Source organism: Camponotus vicinus, unplaced genomic scaffold, assembly GCF_025532165.1.
Source record: "Camponotus vicinus isolate PSW18456_S1 unplaced genomic scaffold, iyCamVici1.0 SCAF_1, whole genome shotgun sequence".
Classification (NCBI taxonomy): Eukaryota; Metazoa; Arthropoda; class Insecta; order Hymenoptera; family Formicidae; genus Camponotus; species Camponotus vicinus.
In genome coordinates, this window is record NW_028141945.1 from 31669093 (window position 1) to 31689189 (window position 20097).

Sequence of the window (20097 nt, forward strand, 5' to 3'; positions counted from 1 at the left end):
CGTGCTCCTTTTATCCTGATTGGTCGATCAAATGATACTCCATGTTGACGGTCGAATTTTCGAACGTAACCACGAATTTCATATACATGTCATATATACAGTCGAGGTTAAAAAGTGTGAGGTGTTTGGACACATTGCACGTCGCAATGATGGCGAATCTGTGCGCGAATCTGCGGGAATAATTTTGCAGTGATGATAATGATTGTGCGTTTTATCGCGGGTGATCGTGGGTGACATCAAACTCGCGAGCAAATCCGGCCTCCTCTCGTCTTATGCTGAATGACCCTTGAATTTTCATAAATAAGCGAGAATGGGTGTTGGCCTTAAACCATTAGAGTTTACGGATTGTTTAACCGACAGTCCGTACTTCCGTGAGAATTTGCACTATCACGAACGTGAATTGGAAAAGACCAGTCAACAAATTAAGCGGCTCGTTAAAGAAGTCAAAGATTTATTGTTAGCTGCTAAAAGTAAGTTCTATTACGCGATACCGTGCTACTTTTTTTTTCTTTCTTTTTTTCCACTCAAACTGTAAAGAGATATGAATTTTGTAACAGCTGTTACGTATATATATTTATCCTTATATTCTTGATTATTAACTCAATACACAATGTTCTTGAACAACAAAGTATTTAGGGATAATATTTTGCTTGTGTTATATTTTATTCTTTTTCTTCATCAAAGATATATCGTTACATATTGCAATAGTTTTCTGAATATGTTATTCTGTTAAATTAATGAATATCATTTTAGATTTGTCGAGAGCTCAGAGAGCTTTTTCCAAAACACTACAAAACTTTAGTTTTGAATGTATCGGGGAGAGCCAAACTGAGGATGAAACTCATATATCTCAAAGTCTAAAAGAATTTGGTAAACTTATTGCATCCATAGAAGATGAAAGGGATTGCATGGTATGTAATATTCTAAATGTATATTTCCTGATAAAATGCACTTATGAGACTTTTCATGTGTTATTTTATACTTCTAACAATGATTTTATTTTTTTAGCTGGAACGGGCATATGATCAGATTATATTGCCTTTGGAGAATTTTAGAAAATCACATATCGGAGGAGTTAAGGTAAAATGTGTTATTTATAAATATTTTATGATATTTTATAACAATATTTTACAACATTTGTATGATTCTATTTTCAATATACATTTTTTGCATGTATATTCTATATATCTTATATATATATATATATATATATATATATATATATATATGTCTTAGAGATAAATGTTTGAATCTTTATTTATTTATTTTGAAAATGAAAAAAGCAAATATTAAGCTAGAAATGTTTTGAATTATGTACTTTTTGTTTGCAGTAGAATTTTCCAAGAATTCTTTAGAGATTAGTAATACAAAGACCATTGTTATTTTCTCTTCATAATAGTAGTATCGAATATATATTCTGATCTGATGAATCAATTTGACATTTTATTATGTAGCAGTAAAAAAGTATGCATCAAAGTAAATGAATGAATCTATATGAGTCGAGATAATATTTATTGTGAGAGAAGATGACACACACTTATTCTGACATTAAGTGGACAGATACTCACATGTATAAGCAAGCTAATGAAAATTATAAGAATGCTCAATTCTACATTGAAAAATATTAAAAAATCAGTCTATATTAAAAAATCTATATTAAAAAATAGTAATTTTTTTAAAACCAAGTTTATAAAAATTTTTATGTAATATATTTAGAAGTATATGATCTTTTTTCATTCTCAAAAATAAAATCTCATATAATGGAGCTGCTTATTTCTGGATTCTGGATTTTCTGTACATATATCTCAAAAATATAATTAATAAAGTATTATCAATTTTAATTATCCTATTTCTGTCAAGATAACTTTAATTTTTCAGGAGGGTAAAAAGAAATTTGAGAAGCAAACGATTAAATTTTGCCAAAGTCAAGAACGTTATTTAAATTTATCCACTAAAAAACAGGACAATGTGCTGCAAGAGGTATATTTAATAATCTATGAAAAATTATAATTGTATGTTATTAAATAATTGATATTGTATGTGCATGTATATGTATAGGCCGATGCAACATTGGAGATGGCTGAAAGACACTTCTCTCAAGCTAGTTTAGAATATGTATTCTTATTGCAAGAGGTTCAAGAGCGGAAAAAATTTGAATTTGTCGAGACGGTAATAGCGAATAGTTTAATTTTATTAATTAAATAGTTTACTTTTTATTATGTGCGTCTAAAGTGAATATATCAATTATTATCATACATTAATGTAACATAAAATGTTCTAGTTATTGGGATTTATGTTTGGATGGCTGACATTCTACCATCAAGGCCATGAAGTAGCGAAAGATTTTAAACCTTATATGACAGAGCTACAACTAAAAATTCAGAAGGTTGGTGATTAATCTCATGATATATTTAGAGCTGCTTAAATACGTGAATAATGTTGAAGAAAATATTTTTTATCTGGCCAGAATATTTATTTCAAGTTAATATATACACTGTTGCAAAGAGATATAATAATAGTAATATAGAATTATTTCTTAACATACTATTGCTGTGTTTGTTTGCATTGCAAGAGAATCTTAAGCATCACTAATATGTAGGTACATGTCTGTGTTCTATAGTGTTTCTAATATCACTGAGATTTTTGTTTTCAGCTTGTGAAGTAGCAAATATTGCACGTCACAAGTAATGAGTTAACAACTAGATTTTGTTAATTAATTGGAAGTTAGTTTTGTTAGAAAATGTTTTTAAAGAGTAAAAATATATAGAGTTCTGCAAATAACATGCGCGTATATGCAATGGCTAATAAAATTAGTTTGACTTATATATAATTTACATTTTATTTTTTACATTGAAATTTATAACAAAGTATATACTATTTATTAACATTCGATAATTCTCTTTCGAAGAAAATATTACTTGAGAACTTATAAAAGTTCTAAATAAAAGACTTATAAATTATAGTTAAAATATATAAATGAATTATAGTTATTCGAGAGTAAATTATCGTGTGTGTAATGTAAATATCTAATAGAATTGATAACAGCATGATTGATATATTGCTTACTAATTGCGATTTTTTATTTGTGTGTGTGCGTGTGTTTCACAAGACTAGAGAGAATTTCCTTGCTACCCGGGATAAAACTGAATCACTTATGAATAAAATGAAGGACATGAAGAAGGTATGTTTTATGGAAATTTTTGTATTTTTCATTCTTAATTATTCAATAAAACATAGCTATATACAGAAATATATCATTTTATTGTAGTTTGTTAAATATTATTTTAATAGATAGAAAGAATGCACAAGAAAAAAATTGAACATATAAAAAAATAATTATTTTTATAATAGATTTTTTTAAAATAAATTTTTAATTTAGTTTTATAATAAATTTTTTTTAAAAGTGTATATCTCTTTTATTCATTTGTAATTGTCTCTTTTTTTTTTTTTTAGTCCACAGTAGAAAGTGGTCTCAACAAATTGCACTCGCGTGAAGGCTATTTATTCCTAATGGAAAAAAGTAAGTTTATCATAGTGAAAAGGAATATTTGATAGATATTAATTGTTCAGATAGTCTTTATAGAAATCCTTCTTTTTAATATTTTTCTTATAATTCCTCTTATTAAATATTAAATGAATAAATTATGAATATTGTTATATTTTACTAATAAGTAACAATATAATATGATATAATATGATATTTGCAGAAGCGTTTGGTACAACATGGACAAAACAATACTGCACATATCAAAAAGACAAGAAAGAGTTTACTATGATCCCTTACAATCAACTCACGGGTAAATTTGTAAGTGAAAATGGAGAACTAATTATGTTAATTATGTTAATTATTAATAAATGTGTAATACGCAATTTTCTTTAGAATAATTTTCAATATTTTCTCGATAGAGCAGCAAGGAAACATTTACGCTAGCATCTTGCATACGTCGCATGTCAGACACTATTGAAAAAAGATTTTGTTTCGATATCACTGCCATTGACAGGTAAGTTAAAAATTCGATTTTATATCGCGCACATATGATTTTATTTCGTTTTACAAAATTGCTTTTTAAAGACGCAAGATAATTAAAAAATGTTTCCATCCTTGTTCCAGACCTAATGTAACATATACATTTCAAGCGCTTTCCGAAGAGGATAGAAAATTGTGGATGGATGCCATGGATGGGAAGGAACCTGTGAGTATTTCAATGCATGTCAATAGTATTCGGATTATTGTCTCTTTACTATTAATGCTAGATCTTTCATAGATGAAGAATTCTTAATCGTCTGAATTTTTCCAGACTTTTCCGCGATTAGGTTCTTCCGTAAAATCTGAGGATACGACATTAGATGAAAATGGTTTTGCGTTTGTATCCAAGTGTATCGCGGCTCTCGAAGATAGAGGTAGATATAATTTGTGAATTTTTTTACGCGATCTAATCGAACATCATAATCATTTAATAATCATGAATTCGATAGGACTCGAAGAACAAGGTTTATATAGAGTGGTCGGTGTCGCATCTAAGGTAACCAAACTCCTGACAATGGGACTCGATAAGAGGAAAGTAGACAAGCTCAACTTGAACGATCGTTTTGAATGGGAAAGTAAAACTATTACCAGCGCGCTCAAAACTTACCTGAGAACGTTGTCCGAGCCATTAATGACATTTCGATATTACAACAGCTTCATTACAGCTGCGAGTGCGTATAGGTATTCTTGATAACATACTTGTTTTATTTTTATTATTTGCACACAATTTGCTTCTCTCTTTCTCTCTCTCTTTCTTTCTCTCTGTAGGATGATCACTACTTATTTTTTCTTTCCTTGCGAATCTTATATTCGATACTCGTGTACATAAATAGAACCGAGTCAAAGAGCTAAAGTTTCATCTTGATTTTTATTGTATGGTATCTAACAGAACAGGAGACGAAGGAAACTCGGATAAATGATATACACAACCTCGTTTATCGACTACCTAAGACCAACTTCAATATGCTGATTCTTCTTATCACTCATCTTTGCACGTAAGAGATTATTACTCGTCTATACATTGAATTTAGCTCTCTATTGTATATATATGTGTATATATGTGTCTAAGATTTGCTTACTTCCAACTCGAAGATATTGAACTGCTATCCAGAATAATACTTTTCTTCTATATTATATTATACTATACTATATTATTCTATGTTATATTATACATTTGTCACACTTTGCTCAATTTATATCGAATAAAATTTCAGTGTGGCGAAGAAAAGCGATAAAAATCTAATGACTGTGGGAAACTTGGCGGTATGTTTCGGTCCAACTTTGTTACGACCGGAAGAAGAAACGGTGGCTTCTATAATGGATATTAAATTTTACAATATCGTTGTGGAGATATTGATCGAGAATTGTGAAAGAATAATAGCTGGGCCACCTCAAGATTCATCGCGAATAACGGCAGTACAAGCCACCGTAGTTCCAAATAAATCGCAATGTGTTAAAGTGGAGGAAGGCCCGACTTCTTCGGGTAACGGAACAGCGTTCTTAAGATATCCGTTACACACAGCGGTAGCTGTTACACCCGCCACATCGTCGCACGCGCACGTGAGTTTCAATCATTTAATTTATTCAGGATGTTTAACTTATTGCTTGGAAAAATATAGGAAACTTGATTTTCTAGAGATTTCTTGTATACTTGAAAAAATTCAGGAATTCTTAACTTTATTAGAGAACTCAAAGAATTTGTTAAAAAATTCTCTGTGACAATTTTATTCTTGTATTATAAATAGTCAGCAAGCCAAATTATGCATTAAAATATATTATAAATATATATTTATCTTTATTTATATATTAAAGTTTTAACAAAATGTGGAATATGCAGTACACTTTTTATTATAATTTTTAATAGTAAAAAAATGAAAATGTTATGAAAAACATTTATCTTATGAAAGTTATTCAATTTTTTTCAATACATTTATAAATTTAGCACTTGAAACTTAAGTGGTTTTATGTTTTTATTTTGTATATAAGTGAAAAGCAATTAGAGGGAGAGAGAGAGAGAAAATACATACAATGAAAAAATTTATCTTGAAAAGTTGCATTAGAAAACCTTTAAAAAATATATTTTTTATCTAGAATTTTCAACAAAAATATCTGAAAGATCAGAGAATTTTTTTTACACAATTTGAATGGACAATTTATTATTGTTTTCCATATTTAATTCATACGATACATTTAATTCTATACATACGCATGTGTATATAGCTTGTTACAAGATCCTACTACGATGGCCAGCCCTTAACCGTCGTTAATAAACCACCCACCGTCGATGAACGAAATAACGGAGATTACGAAGATCTCGACAATACGAGTCATCGTATACCATCGTACCTGGATAGTCGTGGCGGTCGGATAAAATTGACCAACGCAAATCTCATGTATCATTCGGCCGACAAAGGTTTATCCTTCTTTTTTTCTATTGTTATTATTTTGTAACGATTTATAGTCATCATTTTTCTAAATAAAAATTCTGGGTTCCAGTTCTGAGCGGTGGCAATACGAGTAGTTCGAGCGAATCAATCGCGTCGGACCCACATCCATTCACAGGCGAGTTACCGGTAAAACAAAAACGTGGCACTATGATATCCGTACATGGGTATCCTACGGCTTACCCTCAGCGCAGTAACTCATCGATATGTCCGTAAGAATCTCTACTTTTTCATTATTAACAGGAAAAATTGTATTTCGTCGTACATTTTATCTCTAAGTATTATTATCTTTTATTGATTTTATTGCATGATTTTTTTATAGCATTAATACTTCACCGAATAGTGGACGTTCGAGTCCCGGTCAAATGCCAGGAATTTGGTAAATATATATATATGTGTATATATATACACATTAATAAGATTATTTTAACTTTAACGTTGTATGTGTATGAATTCTCAGGAGAGTACGAACTTTGTACGCGTGTATGGCGGAAAACGACGGCGAGTTATCATTTGAACCAAATCAAATTATCACAAATGGTAAGATTGATATGGGAAATGTTAATCTTTATACAAAAAGTGACAAAATAATTATAACAAAATATTTATAATTACAGTCAAGCCCTCTTTGGAGCCAGGTTGGCTAGAAGGTACGTTAAACGGCAAAACGGGCTTGGTGCCTAAGAATTATGTAGAACAACTACCCTAAATATTACGAAAAAAACCAAAGTGTTGAAGATTCTTGTTAAAGATTCTCCATCATAACGAAACGTTGTTTTAAATATTACTTTTGGTATTGCTGAAGGAAGCAAACCAAAGCTTGTGAAAGTTATGCAACACGATGTTTAAAAACACTCGCGTTGTGCTAATTTTCTTTGGATACACACACACTGCTTAGTCAATTATATATACATATATATACTCGCGCGCGTATAGTTATTTATTAGAAAAACCATTTTGCTCTATGTATCTAAATTGTATATATAATCACTTGTGTGATATATATATGTGCATAAGGACCATATATATAGAAATATAATATATCTGATGTATTTCAATATACATTTATATATTGAAAGAGTCTCATGTATATGGAAATTCCATGGAGCTTGTAGGAAATTTTAAAGGCAATAACTATTTGTTTATACTATTGTATTATAATAAAAATATACATATATGTATAATGTAATGTAATTGAATATCAAGTATAGAAAATCTCTTTTACAGACCTATTACAGAATATAGAATATATTAGATATAGAATAAATGCTTATTTTTGGTGTTGTATGTTATATCTGTATTAGAAACGCAAAACATACGATTTGTATATAACAATAATGTATAAAGAAAGCTGAATTCAAAAACTGAATTAAACAGTTTTGATATTGCAATGGAAGCATATATGCATAAACATTAATAGATATATTTTACCCATATCATCGATTGATGTGGTATGCATTGTTCATGTAATTGGTCAATCAGTAATACTGCAATATAAATGTCTAGATATTATATCTAAAAAATAGTTACACTATTACAATCCGTCAATAAAAAGTAACTTCAGAGAGACGATAATCGGCGATGCAATTTTCTAATTAATACTTTAATATTTGCATTTCGATTTTAACGTTTAAATCTATTGTGAATCCGAGTTTTATTCATTTAACAAAATCGTTAAATGCATACTTAAAATAAACATAATTTTTTCTGGAAGTTTGAAAATTAAAGCCTATATATCTTAGGACCTACGTCGCGAGTTGAGAGAACATATAAAAACTTTCTTATATTAGTTTAATTTTTTTTGTTTGAGCACGATCAATTTTTAATTCTTTGTATACCGCAAATATTTCTTCAAAAGTAACACTGTATAAATTTAACGTTCAATGCTTCAATGTAAATCATTAGTCAATCGTTTTGTGTAAACTTCCATAGCTAAACATCCCGCTTTTAAAGCATTTTGCTCCACACTATTCCATAGTGAACTCATAAATAGAGTGTAACATAATATTCCAGTTAAAAATATACGTAGTATGTTCACACCAATATCTATACTTAAGGATGTGTTTATACAGTCTAGCCCAATAGACCAAATTAATGGAACGACCAGTATACAAGCTGATAACAGATACCAGAATCGTTGGCGTTGTACACTTTTCAATGCAGTTTCGCAAATTTCAATTGCTTCTTTTAAAGAATCTGTTACATCCAAATTGTCACTGATGTCATGTTCACCTGTGACAACATATATGGAGCAAGTTATCTATCCAAAATCTCGAGATTAAGAAAGATAATAGGTGAAATCTCTTTTAATTGTTAAACTTACCATTAGTGAATTTAAGAGTAGCCATAATAGCTTCATGGTCTGAATAACTAAAATCTTTATACGGCACGCGATTTGGCAAAGGATGTTGGAAATTTGTTATTTCAACCTATAAAAATGATCGCGATACATAAAATATCATATGTCATTAATGCATTCATAAGATGCACGTTAGGTTACCTACTTTAACGGTTTTCGAACCTAAGTATAAAATATGATCTATACGCTTTCCATCTGGTCTCGTTCGAGCGAACTTTGAGCATGTGTAACTGTTATTGGCACATTCGTTGGTCCCTATGTGACTCGCACTGCTCGGACACGCATCTATTAAACCGCCAACGCCACGTATAATCCTATATGCTAAATCTTGTGGCTCAGTATTGAGATCGCCAGCTAATATTATAGCATCCACACCACCGCTGGTCATTCTTACAAATTGTGCAGTATCAAATGCCTGCAGCACTCTATGAGCCATATATTCATCATTCTCTCGGTTATATTCCGCATGCAACTGCAAGGAACAAACAATTGTTAATATTTTTTATTTTATTTTTTTAAGTTGCAACAAATTCTGTTTTGTCATATATTATATTGTTACAAAAATGAATTTGTGCATAATTAAATGTTACAAAAATAATAATGAAAAAGTGTGTTAGATAAACCTACATGTGCAGTGTAAACATTAATATTCATATTGAGAATCTTAATTTTACATAGCCCAACACCTTTACCGCCAAACCAATCCCCATGATGTATTTTGTGAACGTAACCATTTAAGGGCCATTTGTGGAACATGACATCATAAATAGGATACCGTGATAAGATACATATTCCTGATCCAACAACACCGCTGCCCAGAAAGAAAAAAAAATGTATGGTCTCATGATGAACAATTGAGATTATTTAAATGTTTAATGTACAATACCTATAAAAATAATGCGAATAAGGAAGAATTTCTTGCACTTTTGCCTTTATCACTTTAAAATCCTCGACAGACCAAACCTCTTGCAAACAAATTATATCGTACTCCCTACTGGCACATTTCTCCGCAATAGCAGACATACGTGTGATTCTATTCTTCGAAACATATGGTATGCCCCTGTGAAGAAAGAAGAGAAAAACACAAGAATAATTAGAAGTCATTAGAGTCAGCTAAAGATATGTACTTTGCACAAAATACAAAGCTGGACATTTTTCTTGCTCACCAACAGTTTAGTGTCAGGACACTCGCCGATACCTCGTTTGCCATCGCTATTTCAAGAATGTATTCCTACTATTTATTATGAAAGAATATAACATACGATGATGAATGTAATTAATTCTAAATGATGAATGTAATTAATAGCACATTACAACTTCCTCCGACAGTTTCATGCCTTTATTCCGATTAGTATATGAATATAATTATCAGATAAAAAGCGATTTATCTTCCCGTCATTCTTTCTTTCTATTCGTGTGTTTGACTTTGGCTGCGTTCAGCAGGAAAACTGCTTTGCAACTGTTGTAAAATTCGTGAATCTGATTGGTGTATACTCTTAGATTCAGCCAAAATTAAGAGCATACACCAATCAGGCTCACGAATTTTACACAGTTGTAAAGCAGCTTTTTCTGCTGAACGCAGCCTTTGACAAGTCCTTGCCGCACGTATATATACATACATATATATATTATATTATATATATATATATATATATATATATATATATATATATATATATATATATATATGTACATACCTTCTCTTTCTTTAATTAACTACCTTTAACTTAAGAGTAAAGGTAAAAAATAGCACAATAAATGCAGTATTATCGATATTTTTTGTTATAAACAAATATAATTCAAAAGATTCTTTGTACGCGATAAGTGAATTCCGATCAAATGAGTCATGATTGGTGATCGAATAGGGAATTTACGATTTCTTTAAAAACACTAGAGGTATCATTCGTTCTGCCCAATCAACGCGGGCGTGTCCCGGATATGCGATCATCGAGTACAATCGAATAGATCGAATCGATTGCTCTTCGATTCTTAATCAGATGTGATCAGACAGTTCCTCTGACATAATTCTGTGTGTATGTATGCTGTGTTATGTTACTGATTTTTGACATTCAACCAACAACGGAAGAAAGCGGAGTTCAAGAAATTCGTTATCAGGCTAGACTTTATGCGATAGCGGACTAAACGGAATATACTCATCATTCCCAAATGTTTCTTGACGATCTGATACTTGGAGCTTCCTTTCCCACGATCCACGATTCATCTCGTTCGTGATTCCGAACATTAGATTCAACAATCATCTCAGGGATAGTCATGATAATTATGCGAGTATCACACACGTAAAAGTACATCCGGCTGTTGGACATATTTAAATCTCCTCCTGAGATTTATTGCATCTTTCATTCGAGATAACTTTACAACGAGCACATCATTGACGAGATGACCACCGACAAAGTCACTCTGGGTGACGCTCTGTCGAACGTCGATGTACTGGATGAATTTACATTACCGGACGAACAACCTTGTATAGAAGCTCAACCATGTTCCGTAGTGTATCAAGCGAACTTTGATACCAATTTTGAAGACAGAAATGGCTTCGTAACAGGCATCGCCAAGTATATTGAGGAAGCAACTGTACACGCGAGTCTGGTAAGCTTATCTATCAAAATTATATTTGTCGATGATTAGCAAGATACTTTTATTTGAAAAAATTTTTTTAGAATGAATTATTGGAAGAAGGTTTAGAACATGCCGTTATGTTATACACATGGAGATGTTGTTCACGTGCAATTCCACAACCAAAATCTAATGAACAGCCAAACAGGGTGGAAATTTATGAAAAGACTGTGGAAGTATTGGCACCTGAAGTCAATAAATTATTAAATTTCATGTACTTTCAAGTAAGTGCAAGTTATAGCTTATATTGCTATAGCTATATTTAGATTGACTGTTTCTTCTTGTTGCATACACATTTATATATATATTTATGTTTCAGAGAAAAGCGATCGAGCGATTTTCGGGGGAAGTTAAGCGATTGTGTCATCATGAGAAAAGAAAAGATTTTGTATCAGAAGCATATCTTTTAACCTTGGGAAAATTCATCAATATGTTTGCTGTATTAGATGAATTAAAAAATATGAAATCTAGTGTAAAGAATGATTATTCCACGTATAGAAGGTAATTTTTTGAAAATTTTATTACACTTCTTTATATTTATTCTTAAATATATTTTACTCCATTTTTTTTTAGAGCTGCACAGTTTTTGAAAGTAATGTCAGACTCTCAGACATTGCAAGAATCACAAAATTTGTCAATGTTTTTGGCAACACAGAATAAAATTCGCGACACAGTTAAAGAAAATCTAGAAAAGATTGCAGGATATGAAGAATTACTTGCAGATGTTGTCAACATCTGTGTTCATATGTTTGAAACTAAGATGTATCTTACACCTAATGAGAAGCACATGTTAGTGAAAGTGATGGGCTTTGGTTTATTCTTAATGGACAGCGAATTATGTAATATCAATAAACTTGATCAGAAAAAGAAATTAAAGTTAGATAGAATTGATAGAATCTTTAAAAATTTAGAGGTAGTTCCATTATTTGGTGATATGCAAATTGCGCCATTTAATTATATCAAACGTTCGAAACATTTCGATGCGTCAAAATGGCCGTTATCGTCTTCGTCGAATAGTATAAGTCCACAAGCCGATCTTATGGTACATCTTCCTCAGATTAGAGAGGATCATGTGAAATATATCAGTGAATTGGCAAGGTATTTTCCAATGTAATCTTGTTCATTCAATTTCATATGACATCTGCTACTATTAATAATGTGTACTATTAGTTATGTTATAAAAATGTGATACATTCAACAATTATTGTATATAGGTATAGTAATGAGGTTACTACAACATATAAGGAATGCCGAAGTGATATAGAAAATCGGGATACTGCAGAGCTGGCATTACGTGGACTACAGTTACTTTCGCAATGGACTAGTGTTGTAACAGAACTGTATAGTTGGAAATTGTTGCATCCCACTGATCATCACATGAACAAAGAGTGTCCACAAGAGGCTGAAGAATATGAAAGAGTAAAGATATTATAAAATTTATTAATTTATTATCATACAATTATTTTTATGCTAATACTCCTTTTTTACATAGGCTACACGTTATAACTATACAGATGAAGAGAAATTTGCTCTTATAGAAGTTATAGCAATGATTAAAGGATTGCAGGTATTAATGGCACGTATGGAAACTGTTTTTATCGATGCAATACGTAGAAATATATATGCTGAATTGCAAGATTTTGTACAACTTGCATTACGTGAACCCTTAAGGAAAGCAATCAAAAATAAAAAGGATTTAATCAGAAGGTTAGCATTAATTATATATTATATACTTTATAAATGTCACATTTTCTTTTTCATTTTCTGTAAGAACGATATTTACAAATATATTTAAAAATCTAAATAATTTTAAACTTATCAGAATGTTTCTCTTATCTTATTTTCTTTGTCTTGATTTTGTTTTAGTATAATCGTTTCCGTTAGAGAAACTTGTGCCGATTGGCATTTTGGAGTGGAACCACTTGGAGATCCTGCATTAAAAGGCAAGAAGGATCCAGATAATGGGTTCGGTATTAAAGTCCCACGAAGAAACGTTGGTCAGTTTGCCAATAAAAAATATTGCACATTATTTTATTTTTAATTTTGAAATTATAATTTGAGAATTGATTATGATAAAACGAAATATGTAGGTCCGTCTTCCACACAACTTTATATGGTACGGACCATGTTGGAATCGTTAATCGCCGATAAAAGCGGTGGAAAACGCACTCTGAGGAAAGATATCGATGGCCAATATCTCGTTCAAATCGATCAATTTCATAAAACTAGTTTCTATTGGAGTTATTTATTAAATTTTAGTGGTAAATATAAATATAGATTCTTTTTAAATTTACTGTCATTTTCTGGTTTCTTTCAACAATTTTTCGTCTTTTTTTTGGTCACAGAGTCTCTACAGAATTGTTGCGACTTATCACAACTATGGTATAGAGAATTTTATTTAGAAATGACAATGGGTAGGAAGATACAGGTAAATAATGTTGATTTATTTTAAGTCGATTATATCAAGTAGCGTCCTCTTGGAATTGCCGCATATAATTGGCCGATCAAATAAATCAAGTCATAATTGTATAGTCATGTGGATCCTATTTATTATTTTATTTATTTGACTCGAATATATAAGAACTGTGCACTATATTTAACGATTAATAGACATTAGAGTTTGCAATTTTTTTATACATTTGCTAATTTTATGTGAAAATAGCATATTCTGTAATTGATTTATATGATTAGAAATGCCAAGTACGTCACCAGCATAATGAAGAATGCAGCGATCTGATCACCATGGAGAAACGCATTCAGGTACTTCTTCGTTTGCTGCCCGTGTAGGATAGATAACTGATGCCGCACGAAACACATGTCGAAATTTTAAAATTTATCCATGTTTCTCTCAGACAGATGTGCCATATAGAGATACAATCTGAACGTATTTTATGCTCAAACATTTAATCGATAAATATATGTTTCAGTTTCCCATTGAAATGTCCATGCCGTGGATATTAACCGATCATATATTAAGAAGTAAGGAACCATCGATGATGGAGTAAGTTTATTGTACGAGTATATAAAATAGCTATATATCAATGCTGTATAACGGATCTTATTAATTAAATTGAATTATTTTGTATGATACATTATTATTATTGTTAATTTTACAGGTACGTTTTATATCCTCTGGATTTGTATAACGATAGCGCGCTATACGCGCTGACCATATTCCGTAAGCAATTTCTATACGATGAGGTAGAAGCTGAAGTGAATTTGTGCTTCGACCAATTTGTTTACAAACTTAGCGAACAGATTTTCGCGCATTACAAGCAGCTAGCGGCCAGTATCCTGTTGGACAAACGATTCAGGGTAGAGTGCGTAGCTCTCGGGGCATATCTACTTCCGTATCCACGTGCTAATAGATACGAGACGTTGTTAAAACAGCGACACGTTCAGCTACTTGGAAGAAGCATCGATCTGAATAAACTTATAACACAGCGTATTAACGCGGATATGCAAAAATCGTTGGATCTGGCTATTAGCAAGTTTGAATCCGGTGATATAACTGGAGTTGTGGTAAGTTTCTTGTGTTATTTCATAATAATTTCTTCTCGCTACAAAAATAATATTTTTCGTAACTACTCGCTTATTCGACAGGAACTAGACGGATTGTTACAAGTGAATCGTCTTACTCATAAACTTTTATGTAAATGGCTTGCGCTAGACGAATATGATGCTATGTTTAGGGAAGCAAATCACAATGTCCTAGCTCCATATGGACGAATCACTCTTCATGTATTCTGGGAATTGAATTATGATTTTTTGCCAAATTATTGTTATAATGCTGCCACAAATAGGTACATTTATACGTGTTTAGAACGTTCGACATTTATCATTCAATATTATTAACATATATTATTTGATGCATTTGTACAGATTTGTCAAGTGCCGCGGTCTACAATTTGTACAACCAGTTCATAGAGATAAACCTCCGCAAATGTCTCATCACTATCTCTGGGGTAGTAAACAATTAAATCTGGCTTATAGCACTCAATATGGGCAATATACAGGATTCGTCGGTCCGCATCACTTTCGTACCATATGCAAGCTCCTCGGTTATCAAGGGATAGCTGTAGTTATGGAAGAACTTTTGAAGATTGTCAAAACTCTGATCCAAGGAAGTTTGCATCAATTTACCAAGACCTTAATGGAAGCTATGCCAAAAGTCTGCAAACTTCCACGATACGATTACGGATCCCCTGGTGTTCTAGGCTACTATCACGCTCAATTGAACGATATCGTCCAATATCCGGATGCTAAGACTGAATTGTTTCATAATTTTCGCGAATTTGGCAATACGATCCTATTTTGTCTTCTGATGGAGCAATCTCTGTCGCAAGAAGAAGTGTGCGATCTGTTACACGCGGCGCCGTTTCAAAACATCTTACCGAGACCTTATTGTAAAGGTAAAATTGACTTGTAAATATTATAAGTTAGTTTAAATAGACATAAAAAAGCCATATTTATGCGGGAAATTAAATATTTAAAAATTTTTTCAGAGGGAGAAAAACCCGAGACCAAACAGAAACGATTGGAAGCAAAATATGCGGCTTTACAAATTGTTCCGAATGTGGATAAATTAGGTACCGCTAAGGTAAGGGACATACGCGTGATATATCTTTCAAATCCAAGTTACATTTAACTCAACAATGTCATCTATACACGATGATTTTACTTTATAGCAAGCAATGATTGCCAGAGAAGGAGATTTATTGACACGCGAGCGATTATGCTGTGGTTTATCAATATTCGAAGTTGTACTTAGCAGATTACGGAGTTTTTTAGATGATCCTATTTGGGTCGGACCACCGCCAGCGAATGGTGTAATGAATGTAGACGAATGCACCGAATTTCATAGACTTTGGAGTGCGCTTCAATTTGTATATTGCATTCCCGTTGGTGAAACGGAATTTACTGTTGAGTTAGTAATAAATATACTTCATATGATACATATATATTTCTCAATGTAGTGCATAAATAATTGTAACTATCGTTTTCCAATTGTAGAGAATTGTTCGGTGAAGGTTTACATTGGGCTGGATGCGCCATGATCGTCCTTCTAGGTCAACAACGTAGGTTTGAGGCACTCGATTTTTGCTATCACATTCTTAGAGTGCAACGTGTAGATGGCAAAGACGAGAATGTTAAAGGAATAGTAAGTGTACATACACACATATACATAAAAATTAACTATCTTTGTTATATTAACTCGTATAATTTATCTTTAAAGCATCTGAAGAGAATGGTAGATCGGATAAGACGATTTCAAGTCCTAAATTCACAAATATTCGCCGTGTTGAATAAATATTTGAAAAGCGGAGATAGCGACGCGGCAAGCGTGGAACATGTTCGCTGTTTCCAACCCCCGATACATCCTTCATTGGCACATGCGCAACAGCATTACCATGCACCGGAATATTTACGTCAAATAAATCACCAATAAGCGATAATTATGAAAAGACTGTATTTTGCGTCATAACTGCGAGCTCGAACAGAAAGACTTAAAGAAAAAAAAAGCATTCCTTTTTAAGGACATTTATAAAAAAACTATTCATATTTTATATCGTCAATGTCGAAATAATTTGTACTATTTAATTTAACTGCTACGAATGTTAGAACATACATTTTTTTAAATAGATGAGATTTAGAAAAGATTGCAAACGACAAAGTTGCTCAACTTTGTTTATAAGCAATTTTCCTCAATCCATTTCTCATTGATAACATACAATGTATGTTTAGATAGATAGATTTATATAATTGCTTTGTTTTACTTTAATCATTTATATATAATAAAACTAGTAATACATAACTATATAAGTATATTGATCCACCAATGTAGTGGGATATATATGAACTTATTTTGTAAGATATTCAAGTCTAATCAAAACAAAGTATTAAACATGAATATTATTCATATCACGTACGTAATTTGTGTAATACTTCTTGTGTATTGGTAATTATGTATAAAAAAATGCACATGTTTCATAATATTACTCGTTTTCGTTTATTTCTAAACGATGTTAAATAATGTGAAACATATTTAAAAGATGTATTAAAACGTGATTTATACTTTTAGAATATGCACGCGCATTATCATATAATATTATTGACAACTAAATAATACAAATTATGTTATTTTATTATATAACTGTTAAAATTATAATTCGGCAAAGAAATCAGATCGATTATTAATTTGACTACTTGGAAGATTGTGTTTGAGCCATTTTTGTTTTCCACCTTTTACCGGTTCGGTAATGTTCAAAGTCTCGAAATATTGTACATTCCAGAATTTGATGTCATTATTGTGAGACGAAGATGCTATTAAAATTCCATCATTACTGATATCGAGCGCCTCGACAGAAAAATCGTGTTGGCCTACTATACCGAGTTGGCGATGAGGAAACAAACTAGTTGCTCTGTTTATTATACAAAGATATTAGATGTTATACATATATGAAATAAGTCGTAAAAAGACTCTCTCTCTCTCTCTCTTACCTAACTATCCCGTTTTCTCCTCCAGTTATTACAACATTCTCCGTAACGGGAATCATGCAATTTATAGCCGTCTTTGTAACATTTGGAAATTCATCCGAATGTAGTCCAAATTCACCCCAATTGTATACATACATTTTTCCTTTACTAGTAGCAGATAATAATTTACGTTCGGATTTAAATAAACCAAGACATGTTAGTTCCTCATCATATTCCTCGGTCTGCATGTAATATTATAATATATTAGATTGATTTAACAAGATTATCGGATCACGTATTTATATATTTATATACTATGTACCTGTATGTGCATTTTTCTCTCTGGTATATTTATAGTCGTTAGACAACCATCACCACTGGCACAAACCAAATATTTAGCATCTCTGTTGGTTATCATGGCACTAATGTAATCTTCTACCTCCTTTATCGAAAATATCGGATCATTTCCCTTTTGTCTGAGATCCCATACTAAAAAAATTTTTTATAAGACTTATTTTAATTAAAGATTTAGAAGTATTACAAGTTGTCATTACATTTTACTACACCATCGTCGTCGCCCGTTACAAACACGTGTTCACTGATTACTGTCATTGTATATATAGGTTGCCTAAAATATGGTAAATAGTACATTCATAATGTTACCAATATATTAATAAAAGCTGTATATCAATATGTTATACATACTCATGAGCTTTCTCATATAATCTAGTTAACTTTTCGGTTTCCACATCAGTTATTGCTATACATAAATCTTTTCCAGCTGAAAATAATATTTGCCCATCTTCACTGAACTCAATATCTCGGCAAGCTTTAAGATGCAATTCTATGGTTGATACAAGATTAGTCTCTTCATTGTTATATTTATACCTAGTGTGAAAAAAATGTAAGGTTTCACCAGAAGTAAAATACATATACTTTATTTATTAAACTTACATAAAAATATCACCCGTAATACTAGCTACACCTATAGTATCTGCAGTGGGATGGAAACATATGTCTGTTACCATATCTTCTAATATAATTGATGGTGGATGATTCCTTTGCAATTGCTTTGCAGCTACTATAGCTTTAACAACTTTATCCTCTTCATCCAAGTTATCTAAGTTATTATTAAAGATTTAAATATATTTTTTGTCAAGATGTAAGATTTTGTTTTGTTTTTTAACTTATCTTCAATTAAAAAAATCTACAATAAAAATTGAAGAAATTGAAGAAAATACCTGCTGAAACAGATGTTCCAGCTTGTAATTCTTCAATAGAAACTTCTTCGTCATCGCTATCTGATGTTGATACAGATTCATTTGCTGAATCTTCATCGCTGCTTGTATCTTCAATATCATCAGATATTAAGCTATCTGTAAATCAAATTACATTCGTAATTTGGTTTGCAAATAATTCAATTACAAGATTATAATTACAAATTAATATATTAATTACAAGATAATTAATGACAAGAAAGATATAGGTATTAAAATATAGATTTAATAAAAGAAGAGAAGTATATTACGAACCTACTAATTTTTTCATTTTCCAATGCATTTTTACAAAAAAGATACGATTGTTGAAGAGATTGTGAAGAAACGATTTGTTTGTTTTAAAAAGAAACTTCCTTTCTTTTCACATATAATTTCGGATTATACAGCCAATAATACAATTGCTTGATGTTATACAATTGAAATTGAGGTTATATCCGATATTCAATGAGAAAATTAATTACTAAAATTTCTAAAAAGAATGAAAAACTTGATAACACAAAAAGTAACTAGTTTGAGAAGTTGGTTACACGACATTGGGCTCCTGCACACAGGACGCGGCAACGCTTGCCGCGCGGCGGAAGTCGACGCTATAGCCAATCAGCAGATACATAACATCCACCGCGCGTCAAAGTTGAATTCAATCCAACTTTTGTATTGGCTTACCGCGTCGGCTTCCGCCGCGCGGCAAGTGTTGCCGCGTCCTGTGTGCAGGAGCCCTAAGACACTCTTTATTCTGATTGGTTGAATTTCAATCTTTAATCTCCAATCACGATATTGGCCAAAGAGGGTTCCAGCCAATCAGTATCGAATGATGTTCTCAGTTCACACACTATATACTACATAACTATTATTTATTTCTATACATAACACATAACTATT

At 31.5% G+C, this 20097-nt stretch overlaps 4 protein-coding genes across 8 annotated transcripts; 2 read left to right on the forward strand and 2 right to left on the reverse strand.

Moving 5' to 3' along the window:
• The first annotated feature begins 105 nt into the window (after positions 1 to 105).
• Graf (GTPase regulator associated with FAK) lies at positions 106 to 9643 on the forward strand. Of its 2 annotated transcripts, XM_083080452.1 has the most exons (20): positions 106 to 470; positions 754 to 911; positions 1009 to 1080; positions 1879 to 1980; positions 2059 to 2169; positions 2282 to 2386; positions 3110 to 3181; positions 3454 to 3520; positions 3708 to 3805; positions 3907 to 4001; positions 4112 to 4193; positions 4299 to 4401; positions 4477 to 4698; positions 4917 to 5022; positions 5242 to 5587; positions 6248 to 6440; positions 6524 to 6683; positions 6794 to 6850; positions 6932 to 7011; positions 7089 to 9643. In XM_083080452.1, the coding sequence occupies exons 1-20, from the start codon at positions 311 to 313 to the stop codon at positions 7178 to 7180; spliced, it is 2481 nt and encodes an 826-aa protein (XP_082936578.1). In that variant the 5' UTR covers positions 106 to 310; the 3' UTR covers positions 7181 to 9643. The 2 variants fall into 2 exon arrangements, with proteins under 2 accessions (XP_082936578.1, XP_082936586.1); XM_083080460.1 differs by lacking the exon at positions 3110 to 3181.
• On the reverse strand, positions 7609 to 10639 carry Nsmase (neutral sphingomyelinase). Of its 3 annotated transcripts, none has more exons than XM_083080509.1 (7): positions 10528 to 10639; positions 9997 to 10064; positions 9717 to 9890; positions 9458 to 9641; positions 8976 to 9302; positions 8795 to 8900; positions 7609 to 8703 (listed from the first exon to the last, which is right to left on the reverse strand). In XM_083080509.1, the coding sequence occupies exons 2-7, from the start codon at positions 10038 to 10040 to the stop codon at positions 8360 to 8362; spliced, it is 1179 nt and encodes a 392-aa protein (XP_082936635.1). In that variant the 5' UTR covers positions 10041 to 10064; positions 10528 to 10639; the 3' UTR covers positions 7609 to 8359. The 3 variants fall into 3 exon arrangements, with proteins under 3 accessions (XP_082936635.1, XP_082936622.1, XP_082936626.1); XM_083080496.1 differs by lacking the exon at positions 10528 to 10639 and adding an exon at positions 10145 to 10427 and having other exon boundaries at positions 9997 to 10061; XM_083080500.1 differs by lacking the exon at positions 10528 to 10639 and adding an exon at positions 10145 to 10426.
• Positions 10640 to 10819: 180 nt separating this feature from the next.
• Positions 10820 to 18832, forward strand: Sra-1 (Cytoplasmic FMR1-interacting protein Sra-1). 2 transcript variants are annotated; one of them, XM_083080432.1, is made up of 18 exons: positions 10820 to 11437; positions 11509 to 11688; positions 11784 to 11965; positions 12038 to 12562; positions 12679 to 12883; positions 12957 to 13171; positions 13331 to 13461; positions 13555 to 13725; positions 13810 to 13892; positions 14156 to 14224; positions 14392 to 14465; positions 14581 to 14986; positions 15068 to 15267; positions 15347 to 15876; positions 15970 to 16064; positions 16153 to 16391; positions 16478 to 16625; positions 16701 to 18832. In XM_083080432.1, exons 1-18 carry the CDS (start codon positions 11228 to 11230, stop codon positions 16911 to 16913), a joined length of 3876 nt encoding a protein of 1291 aa, XP_082936558.1. In that variant the 5' UTR covers positions 10820 to 11227; the 3' UTR covers positions 16914 to 18832. The 2 variants fall into 2 exon arrangements, with proteins under 2 accessions (XP_082936558.1, XP_082936567.1); XM_083080441.1 differs by lacking the exon at positions 14156 to 14224.
• Positions 17589 to 19660, reverse strand: LOC145960780 (WD repeat-containing protein 55 homolog). Its single transcript, XM_083080490.1, has 8 exons — positions 19474 to 19660; positions 19183 to 19317; positions 18896 to 19061; positions 18647 to 18829; positions 18496 to 18569; positions 18264 to 18430; positions 17966 to 18183; positions 17589 to 17886 (listed from the first exon to the last, which is right to left on the reverse strand). Exons 1-8 carry the CDS (start codon positions 19499 to 19501, stop codon positions 17628 to 17630), a joined length of 1230 nt encoding a protein of 409 aa, XP_082936616.1. The 5' UTR covers positions 19502 to 19660; the 3' UTR covers positions 17589 to 17627.
• Positions 19661 to 20097: the final 437 nt, after the last annotated feature.

Bases quoted from the DNA above. Each gene is read 5' to 3' on its own strand.
- Graf (XM_083080452.1), top strand. From the start codon at position 311: ATGGGTGTTGGCCTTAAACCATTAGAGTTTACGGATTGTTTAACCGAC. The intron at 471-753 runs GTAAGTTCTATT...ATATCATTTTAG, and splicing joins TTTATTGTTAGCTGCTAAAA to ATTTGTCGAGAGCTCAGAGA. The intron at 6,441-6,523 runs GTTTATCCTTCT...TCTGGGTTCCAG, and splicing joins GTATCATTCGGCCGACAAAG to TTCTGAGCGGTGGCAATACG.
- Nsmase (XM_083080496.1), bottom strand. From the start codon at position 10,165: ATGAAACTGTCGGAGGAAGTT. The intron at 9,642-9,716 runs GTATTGTACATT...CTTTCTGGGCAG, and splicing joins TATTCGCATTATTTTTATAG to CGGTGTTGTTGGATCAGGAA. The intron at 8,901-8,975 runs GTAGGTAACCTA...TCATTTTTATAG, and splicing joins TAGGTTCGAAAACCGTTAAA to GTTGAAATAACAAATTTCCA.
- Sra-1 (XM_083080432.1), top strand. From the start codon at position 11,228: ATGACCACCGACAAAGTCACTCTGGGTGACGCTCTGTCGAACGTCGAT. The intron at 14,466-14,580 runs GTAAGTTTATTG...TTAATTTTACAG, and splicing joins AAGGAACCATCGATGATGGA to GTACGTTTTATATCCTCTGG. The intron at 15,268-15,346 runs GTACATTTATAC...GCATTTGTACAG, and splicing joins TATAATGCTGCCACAAATAG to ATTTGTCAAGTGCCGCGGTC.
- LOC145960780 (XM_083080490.1), bottom strand. From the start codon at position 19,501: ATGCATTGGAAAATGAAAAAATTAGTAG. The intron at 18,431-18,495 runs GTAATGACAACT...AAATTTTTTTAG, and splicing joins CGACGATGGTGTAGTAAAAT to TATGGGATCTCAGACAAAAG. The intron at 18,184-18,263 runs GTACATAGTATA...TATTACATGCAG, and splicing joins AGAGAAAAATGCACATACAG to ACCGAGGAATATGATGAGGA.